Raw genomic sequence first — 10,687 nt, 5'->3', positions numbered from 1 at the left:
AAGAAAAAAGTAAGTCTTATATCTAGTTATTAGCATAACGAGATAACCTTTTAATTATAATAATAAAATAGTAAATTAAGAAATTAATTACCTTAAGGTCTTTATTTAAGGGAAAAATTAAAAAATAAACTTAAATATTATTTCCTTATTACTAAATATAAATATTATCCTTAATATATTATAACTTAAATAAATATACCTATATATTAACTAGCTAACTAGCTAAGTTACTTTTTATAATAACTTAAATAGTAAAAATAAAATAATTATAATAAATAGTAAAAGATCTTAAACCCTAACTAAAAATAGTAGTATAAGTATATATAAAGTAAAGAATTTACTAACTCTAAAAGGAGTATAATATAAATATATAAAAGGTAAAAAATAATAAAATTAATAAGCCTAAGTCTTATTAAATACTAACTATATAATTTAAATAAATAACTAAAATATTAAAAATAACTTAAAGAAAAGAAATAATAAAATTAATTTAAACATATTTTAAAAAAGTATTATATTTATAAAAAGCTATTTAAAGAAAAACTTAAAATAAAAGTATTATAATATAGCTATTAAGATTATAAAATATAGCTTAAAATAAATAACTTATTATTTTAGAAGATTTATAATCTTAATAAAAAAGAACTTATTACTTTAAGAGATTATTTAAATATAAAATTAATAAAAAGAAATATTAAGATATTTAACTTATTAATAAGATTTTTAATAATATTTATTTTTAAAAAAAATAAGAAATTATAATTTATTATAAATTATAAGAGGTTAAATGCCTTTATAATTAAAAATAAGACCTTACTTTTACTTATTATAAAACTTAAAAACTACTTATAAAGTAAATAGATCTTTATTACTTTAGACCTTAAGGGAGCTTATAACTTAATTTATATTAGAGAAGGAGATAAATAAAAGATTATATTTAAAACTAAGTTTAAACTCTTTAAGTATTTAGTAATATTATTTAGATTTACTAATATATTTATAATATTTTAATAAATAATTAATAATATATTTTAATAATACTTAAATATCTTTATAATATATTACCTAAATAATATCTTAATTTTCTTAAATAATAAAAAAGAATATAAAAAATATATTTAAAAGGTTTTAAAAGCCTTATAAGAAATAAACTTATTAATTAAATTAAAGAAAAGTTACTTTTATATAAAAGAAGTAAATTTCTTAAGATATATTAATATATTTAATAAAATTAAAATAAAATAAAAGAAAATCTTAATAATAGTAAATTAGCCTTTATTAATAATAATTAAAGAAGTTTAAAGTTTTTTAAGATTTATTAATTATTTTTAAAGATTTATTAAAGACTTTAATAAAATTATAAACTTACTTATAAAACTTATAAAGAAAGATAAGAAATTTATATAAAAGCTAGATATATAAATAATACTTAAAGTATTATAATAAGCTATTTTTAATAAACTTATATTAATTATATTTTATTTCTATAAACTATATAAGGCAGAATTAAATTATCTTATTTATAATAAAGAATTCCTAATAATTATTAACTACTTTAAGGAGTTTAGATATTACCTTATAAAAAGTATATATTAAATTAAAGTTTATATTAATTATTAGAATATTTTATATTTTATTATAATATAAGAACTTAATTAATAATAGTTATATTATGCTAAATACCTATATAAGTTTAATTTTATAATTATTTATTATAAAGGTTTAGACAATAAATAAGCTAATACTATTAGCTAATAATTAAATTATAATATTAATATAATAAAAGTAAAAGAATAACTTTTAAGAAAAAATAATAAGGGAGAATATTAATTTACTTAATAAGTAGAAATTCTAAGACTTATAAGTAATAATAAGCTTAAAAACTAAAAAGATTAAATAAAAAAAATTTAAAATACTATTATAAGATATAATATTTAAGATTTTATTAAAAGTAAAGTAAAATACTTACTTATAATAATAAATTATAAGTATTTAAATAATTTAGAAAAAAACTAATATAAGATATATATAAATATCCCTTATATAGTTATTAATATATTATAAAAACCCTAAAATATATCTAGATATATTATAATTAAAAAGGAATTAGGAAAATAATAAAAAAGGTTATTAAATAATATAACTTATATATAAAAACTAAAGCATAATAATATAAACTATATAATTTACTATAATTACTAGAAGTAGTAAAAAGATTATAAAGTTTAATTATAATAAACTATATAATTAAGCTACCTTTATTAAAAGAACCCTTAACTAGAATCTTTTATAATAGTATTTTATTTATAATAAATTAACTTATTAAATTCTCTTATTATATACCTTATAAGGAAGATATAAATATAAAATAACTTTTTTATATTTTCTATAATAAGATAGTTAGAGAATATAAATTACTATATAAAATCCTAATAAATAAAGAAATAATATTTATAAGTAAGTTTTAATAGGCATTAATATTATATATAAAACTAAATTACTAATTCTTAATAATATTTAAACTATAAATAAATAAATAAATTAAATAAATAAACTAAGTATTAAAATAATATTTATAATATTATATTAACTATAAATAAAATAATTAGATAGAAAAGTTACTAAATGCCTAACTTATATATAATATAATATATAATATAATATATAATAAAAGTATATAAATAATACCCTTAAAAGCAAACTTTAGATTTACCTTAAATCTATATTATATAATATAAGAATTAAAAATAATTAACCTAGCTATTATAATTAAAATTAAAGATTTAAAAACTCTATATAAGGAATTAAAAAAAGAATTAAAGTTTATTAAAGAATAAATAAAAAAATACTATAATAATAAAAGGATTAAGAGACTAACCTTTTTAAAAGAAGATATAATCTACCTAGCTATAAAAATATTATAATAAAATAGTTAAGTTATAAATTAGACTATAAGTATATTAGGCTATATAAAGTTAAAAGAAAAATCTTAAAAAATAATTATAAACTAAACCTATTATTAAAAGTTAGGCTTTACCTAGTCTTTTATATTATATTACTTAAATTAGTAATTAATATAATATAGGTTAAAATTAGTAATAAATTAAAAAAAATTAAAAAACTAAAAACTTATAAAGTAAAAGTAATTAAGAAAATATATAAGGAAAATAGCAAAAAGAATATTTAATTAAATAAAAAATTACTTAAAAAATAAAAATATATAAAAACTAGCTAAATACCTTATTAATACCTAATAACTCTTAAGGAATTTTTATTAATATTAATAAAAAAAACCTTACCTTAATTAATAATATTAATAGCTCTTAATAATTAAGCCTTAATAATAATAAAAGACTTTATATTATTTAAAACCTTAAGATTATTTATAGTTTTAATATTATAATAAAGTATCTTATTATTATATTCTTATATCTATTACTTTTAATAATAAAGATATATTAAATAACTTAAATACTTATTTATTTATTATTATAATTATAATAATTTAGTTTTAGCTACCTCTTTTTTATATTTTAAATAATACTTTTTTATAATAAAATAATTAGCTATAAAAAAATTAAACTTAATATATAAAAGAAAAAATAGAAAATAAGTAATAAACCTTTAAGAATTAAAATATCCTTATTATTATACTAATAACTATATTAAGTATATTATATATACTTAAAATAGCCTTCCTTAGCTTAATATTTTAAACCTTAAGGTTTATAATAACTATATAATATATTAAAAAAACTAGTATTCTTAATTAAAATAGCTTATACTTAATAATTATAAGTAGCTTTAAACTTTAATATAGTATTAGTAACTTATATAGATAATTATAAGTCTAAGTTAGTATATATTAAGATAATATAGAAAAAAGGGCAGATATATAGGTCTTAAGGATAAGACTAATAAAGAGAGGGAGATTATATTATAACCTAAATAAGGAGAAATGCTTATATTATATATAACCTATTAATAATCCTGCTAATTATATAATAACTTATAAAGAAACCCTATAATACCTATAAGCCTTATAATATAGCTTATAATATTAACTTATAACTTACTATAAGCCTAACTTATAATACTATAAGCTACTATATTATATATATATATTTATTTAATAATAGATAAAACTTAGCTTACTAGCTATTAATAAGACTTCTTTACCTTAATAAGCCTAACTTATATTATTAACTATTAAGAGATATAATACTTTGCTATTACTTAGTATAAATGCCTTATAACTCTATAAAAAACCTAGTATAGACTAGTTTACCTGTTTGAAACCTATCCTGTTATATATATATTATATAAAGTTCTTCTTTATTAGCTACCTTTAGGGCAGGCCTAATAGCTAAATTAAGATTATAGCTAGTTATATAGTAAGTATAATTATATAGCTATAGGCTATTTTATGTAATAGGTATTAAGGCAGTATAGCTATTATACTATTAGTAAGAAGGGTTAGAAGTTAGGTTAAATAATATACTTTAGAAGTATAATAGATAAATTAGGTATAGTATATTATAAAGGTTAATTAAGGTATAGTCCTTTAGATAGGTTAAAGGAAGAAGGTTAATTTAGCTATTAAGATATAACTAATATTAATACTGCTTAGTTAAGGCAGTAATTATATTATTAAGGCAAATAAACCTTATTTAATTCTGACTTTTATAATAATAGCCTGCTATAGGGGTCTTATTATTTAACTTATTAATAAAAAAGCTAAAAAGCTTAATGGCCTTATATAAGGCTAAAGGTAAGGGAAAAAAAAATATTAATTTAATTAATTTAAATTAAGTTAATAATAAGTTATTAAATCTTAAAGATTTAAAAATAGCTTTAAAAAAAAGGTTATCTTTTTTAATTAAATAAAATAGCTTTTTTTATTATCTTTATAAATAACTTAATTATATATAAAAAGTAACTTTTTATATATTTATAAAGGTAATTAATATTATTAAAAAGCTATTTTTAAATTAATAAAAAGTTTTAAAATAAATATAAGATAAAGGCAAGGTTTAGAAATTTAAAGGAATTATATTAAGTTTACTTTATATAAAATATTATATAACTCTTCTATTTTAGGAAAAGCAGCTCCTTTTAGCAAAATGCCCTACTAATTAGCATCCGGCGGTTTAACAGCCCACCACGAGTATCGCATGCATTTACGTTTCACACGATGTCACTAAATCCTGCATGGGGTATGGAATAGTTTATTTAGACGGTTTAATACCTACGAGAAAAATACATCTTTGTTTTCGTTATTTTTTTCAATGCTGAAATGCAAATCTGTAGGCAGGTATTCCACCACGACTTTTGTCTAAATGGCGGGAAAAGGTTTGGGTATCAACAAGCAGTCAGCTCTGAGTCGAACCACTTCTAGACCACTCGCCCTGTAGTTTATTTCGTATCAAAAGAGCCACAATAGTCCTAGAACTCCTGTTGTCCTTGCTTATTAATACTCACCATGCTATACGACTCCGGCAGAATGATTTAAGACCGTGCTTTTCATCAGCTGATCTTATTCACGCGACGGCAAGCCAAGGATATCTGTAATAGCCTCACGTTTCAATTTGACATAAAATGATCTAGATGATGGAAAGAGGATCCTAATACTTGCGGAAACTACTAAGTCCCCAACCTGGCCTGTCAAATAAATAAAGTGAGCAGGGATAAACAGCTCTATCAGTTCTGGTGTCTCAGGCATCATAAGGTAAGCAACATCCATACTTTCTACCCACTCAACATTGAACGCCTCGTTCAAACCCCGCATCTCTACCAACACAAGTACCGATAACATGAAACTCACACCAATTTCGTTCGAACAAGTCACAGCCCTCACACCTGTCCCTCGTGATATGGCGGAGTACATAGATATCTTTGATAAACTTGGTACTCAAGGTTGTCTCTTGGACTGTGACACATGGGCCGCCAAGCAACAGCCCGCTGGTCGACGAACCACGACTCAAGGCGAGAAACGAGAAAAGCGGAAAGATCTAAAGGCACTCGGCAAAGGATCAGTAATGAAGCAGCGTCAACGTTGAATAATGATACAAGAATCAACAACAGTAAGCTCAAGTTCAGGCGTAAAGCTTTCAGATTGAAGGACGCAAAGGCTTCTGGAGATCGTGGCTGCGAGTGTTGCCTGTTCTTTCATGACTTGCTGAAAGCCCTGATGTCTGCGCGTGGGAGCTTTAATATCGAGAATCTCGTCTTTGAGTGGATCCGTTATAGCTTTCTTCTTAAAGTGCAGGAAACACAGAATAGTTTTTCTTTCCAATTCTTCTCTCCTCTGGGTATATATACATCTGACCTATGAACCAACACCAACTAAGCTATGATTAAGGATCCATGTCACTCATCAACGGCTTCAGATCTGCCAAGGTTCTTTCAGGTGATACAAACACCTCAATTTCCCTTGGCCTGGCAGAAAGCTGGATAAGGCAATGTGAAGAGACTCACGAGCAATGCGGTTCTGGACGAGGTGTCCCCCTCCCGAAGCGATGTCTGGACCTTAAGCCAGATACTGTCCCTGATGGCTCAGTGATACAGCTGGTACAAACGCATAGTATCAATGGTATGCTTGCCTTTCTCATTGTTGGGGCAAGGACCCGAAACACATAACGACCACATCTCAGACTATCGCGGATCACTTTAAGCGCATCCGCCTTACAGCACTTCCCAAGACGTTCAGGGATGCTGTGGTACTAGCAAGAAAACTTGGGCTACGATACCTTTGGATTGACTCCCTCTGTATTATTCAAGATTCTTCTGAAGATTGGCAAATTGAGTCCAGCAATATGGCCGACATCTATCACAACAGCTTTGTTACCATTGCGGCAATCTCATCGCCTGACTCCCGAGGCGGTTGCTTCTCCCCAGGAAATCAAGGTGATATATGCTTCAGGACTCAGGGAGACCATGGCCTTGATACTCTGATTGCTGCTCGGTATTGTGATGGCGAAGGTGCAGCAGATGACATCAAAGCATTCCAGAAGACCTTTCCAGCGCTAACTCGAGCATGGATCTATCAAGAGCGTATGCTGCCCCGGAGGCTACTCTATTGTACATATACCGAGCTCCAGTTTGAATGCCGGCAAAACAAGACGTGTGAGTGCGGCAACCGCTTTATGCCTCCGCATCCAGCACCAAAGACTGAGGCCAGTCAAGCTATGGCGCAAGGAAAGGATCATTACGATCAAGTTCAAAGACTCCACGGTGTCAGAGGATTGTACTCGATACCGCAATTATGTCAGCATTGGCAGAAGACAGTGATGCAGTATACTAAACTTCGCATCACACAGGGGAGTGATAAATTGCCGGCTTTGTCAGGGTGCGCCAAAGATATTGGGCGGATCACGAGAGACGAATACATTGCTGGACTCTGGAGGAACAGTTTAGCTGAGGGATTTCTTTGGGTCGTCAACAAGCCGGTGGACCAGACTCGCCCGACATGGAGAGCACCTAGCTGGTCGTGGGCGAGCGTGGATACTACTAGAGGCATAGATTACACCTATTCCCTGAGAACGCGCCACAGACGGCAGTTACAAGATAGGATCGAAGCGGTTGAGTATGTCCCCGCCGGCATCGACAAGACAGGAGCTGCAAAATCCGGTCACATCTGCGTACGAGCGTCTCTATGCGCTGTGCACCTCCGCAGCATCTGTAGAGTGTGCTCGACCTCCAGAAGCACCACTCATTACACCATAGAGAGCGAAAGTTGGGTGTTGACACGAAGCCCTCGGATAACACCCTGCCCTGTGACACCAGGCCACGATATCAAAGGACTAAAGCTGAAGGGTGCAAAGCCGAGTTTCTTTCCCGATTACAAGTATGACGACAGATTTGACTTTGAATTCTACCAGAGGAACGACGGGTTTGCTTGTCGGCATGCCCAAGTGTTTCTTCTCCACCTTTATGATAGTCAGTCGTTTGCGACTGATGTGATTACCGATTACTTCCTTGTTCTCAAGGTATCCAATAGCAAGGACTCATTCGAGCGGGTTGGGCTGTTTACTCTCAGTTTTGAGAAAAGGGCAACGAGAGATGAGTGGTTTCAGATGGAGTATGACCTAGCGGCTGGAAAAGAGAATCATGTGAAACTTGTATAGTGCTAGCTTCTAAGAAATGAAAGAAACCGGAAATCTGACAACTTTGAGCCAGAAGACTGTCTGTAATACAAGTGACTCTGGTGAGCAGTAGCAGTCAGCTGTCATATTGATACTGTGAGGATAATTAGAATCAATAGATATATGTTCCTCTTTAATTTTCCTCTTGTTTTGACTTTCCCCGCCTCGTCCGGAAGCCTTCCCGGCCATCAAACCTGCAAGTCAATATCACGGATTATCAAGAAGGGAAAACTTTTAGGAACGGCTGTAGATCATCCCTGGTCTATCGAATTGCAAGCGCAGATCTCAACTTTCAACTAGCGGGGCAATCAGGGGTCGTGTGACTCAGGGTAGACGACGATCACCATTATTTTCTTATTCGATGCATGTCTGACATGTACACCATTGATCTATCGCATCTCGCATTTATTCGAAACGAAAAGCTAATCTAACCTTTATCGAATGGGGCATTTGCCGTTTGGACAAACACACTAGTCCTGTTCATTTCCCGTCAGACTCTGCTGCGTGAATTTCCACATATTCCATCTCAGGCTCAAACTTAATTGCAACACTCTCCTAAGGCTTTATAGTCACGCCCTCTCGGTAATTACCACGAATAGGTCTCTATATCTATCTAAAGCCATAGGACCTAGTTCCTGTTTAACTTTATTCCACTCCTCGCCCAGATTCTCCTTTATAGGCTAGATTATATTAATATTAATAACAGTAAAGTTGTCATAATAAACCCATTCCTCGCACTTATTGGTCCTCACGTCTCGTTTCAAAAAATCCTCCAGGCTGCTTTTGGGTGTCAATACCATCTGAATCCAAGCCAAACTGATTCGTGTTGAGACCCGCTGAAAGAACCAGAAAATCAAGTCGATCAAGGGATTCGCGCAGACCGCCAAAAACTTCGCGGATTTGAGCGAGGTTGCCCATGCCGCATTCTTTCCAGTCAATATCGGCGTTAGACTTTTCGTTCTGGATGGCGGAGATGGCATCCTGGCCTTGTTCTTCTTTGCGGTTGATCATGATGACTTTGCAGCCGGCGTGGGCGAGGGCGCGTGATACTTCATAGCCGATGCCCAGGGCGCCGCCTGTTACGATTGCGACGCGGCCTTCGAGATGTTCGGGTTTGACGACTTGGGGGCCGATGCCTGTTGTTTTTTGGAGGATGGATTGCATTTTGGTGCTATGCTTGGTTGAGTTGATCTGAAGTGAACGAAACAAGAAGGATTCGAGGTGAAAAGTTGAAGAATGTTTGCAATTCTCAGTTTGGAGATCTCATTTTGAAATGAGGTATTGTCCTATATATTTGCCTGTAAGTCGTGGTTGAAGCCAATCATGTATCACTGTGACGTTGACAAAGAGTTATTGACAGGGGAAAGCTGTTATGAATGACATCATTATTTCTTCAGCATCGCATTTCCATGTCGCATATCTCGCAAATCCATGATCAAACTGAGATAAAATTGAGTACACAATTATCATATCTATTCACTTTATACCGACTGATTTTGAGAGACCCAACGCGTAGAGCTACTATGACATGCTCTTTTTTTGCGCGGCTTATCAGATATGAACGCGACAATCCGTGAATGCAACACAAAAAGGACAGACGAAATTAATATCTCCCAATCACCCATCAAAACAAACCCTCGATTAATTTGGCAGACCTTACAATCGTGCTTTTCAGCTCTACACCAGCGCCCATGCACCTGTCAATTCCCCATCTTCGGTGATTTTTCGCGTTTAAAGTTCACCAGTCCAGGGTAGCTCCCTCTAAGCGAAGGCCTGTGCTTCAGCTGAACAACATCAGGTAGCATCGTGAAAAAATTGAGTTCACAAGTAGCGGAAATTGGCAGGAAATTAAACATAAAACATCTTCGGGTGAACCTAGCCACATCTAACAACCTCACCGTTTCCTAGCAAGGCAGCAGTACTCCACTGATCAACCGACCAAACATGTGCTAAGCAGTCTAAACTTCAGCTAAGGTGAATGCAAATGGTGATCTTCACTTACTTTGCAAATCTTGATAGCATAAAGCCGTTGTATTTCCCAGCCTGCAGATCTTCACACGTGGATGGTAGTCATTGTTGGGACCAAAAGTCAGGGCTGGCAGTGCGTGTTATTGGGGGTGTTTTGGGGGTTTTCTCCGTCGGCCGACACGACGATACAACCTTGGTAATTAAAAATCCTAAGGCTGAGGGAAAAAAACACCGACGGGCCTCGGGCCGGGTGCAAGTGAAGACGCCAAGTCTCCGAGATGATTCAACTTCCATAACGGGGTTAGCTATCTAATCACGATAATGACTGAGTCGCTGATTCAAAAACGGGTCATCGGTCGAACCCTCAGCTCTCGGTCCTCAGTGCTCGCTGCGTTTGACGACAGGTGTCAACTGTCACAGGCTCCATGATTTTGTATTCCGACGTCAGTGGCTTTCAGGCCGTTATTAAACTAAGCTAATCACCGTTCTTCTCCGCGATATCACAAAAGCCTCAAATTAAAATTACCCATCAGCCCAGCGCCTAAACGTGCATGTTCGGTTCAATAAAGTGATTC

General features: G+C 31.1%; 2 protein-coding genes across 2 annotated transcripts; one reads left to right on the top strand and one right to left on the bottom strand.

Annotated features, from left to right (window-relative positions):
* Window positions 1-5,538: 5,538 nt before the first annotated feature.
* On the top strand, window positions 5,539-8,172 carry BKA55DRAFT_681586 (heterokaryon incompatibility protein-domain-containing protein). The gene is made up of 4 exons (XM_046198256.1): window positions 5,539-5,728; window positions 5,851-6,311; window positions 6,362-6,592; window positions 6,691-8,172. Exons 2-4 carry the CDS (start codon window positions 5,939-5,941, stop codon window positions 8,124-8,126), a joined length of 2,040 nt encoding a protein of 679 aa, XP_046041536.1. The 5' UTR covers window positions 5,539-5,728; window positions 5,851-5,938; the 3' UTR covers window positions 8,127-8,172.
* A 604-nt stretch (window positions 8,173-8,776) lies between these two features.
* On the bottom strand, window positions 8,777-9,522 carry BKA55DRAFT_586044 (uncharacterized protein). Its single transcript, XM_046194521.1, has 2 exons — window positions 9,505-9,522; window positions 8,777-9,444 (listed from the first exon to the last, which is right to left on the bottom strand). The coding sequence occupies exon 2, from the start codon at window positions 9,306-9,308 to the stop codon at window positions 8,883-8,885; it is 426 nt and encodes a 141-aa protein (XP_046041535.1). The 5' UTR covers window positions 9,309-9,444; window positions 9,505-9,522; the 3' UTR covers window positions 8,777-8,882.
* Between the last annotated feature and the right edge of the window lie 1,165 nt (window positions 9,523-10,687).

This window comes from Fusarium redolens (genome assembly GCF_020744475.1).
Source record: "Fusarium redolens strain MPI-CAGE-AT-0023 chromosome Unknown BKA55scaffold_32, whole genome shotgun sequence".
NCBI classification, from domain to species: Eukaryota; Fungi; Ascomycota; class Sordariomycetes; order Hypocreales; family Nectriaceae; genus Fusarium; species Fusarium redolens.
Note: the sequence above shows the minus strand (reverse complement) of the source record. Positions and strands in the feature narration are given on the sequence as shown.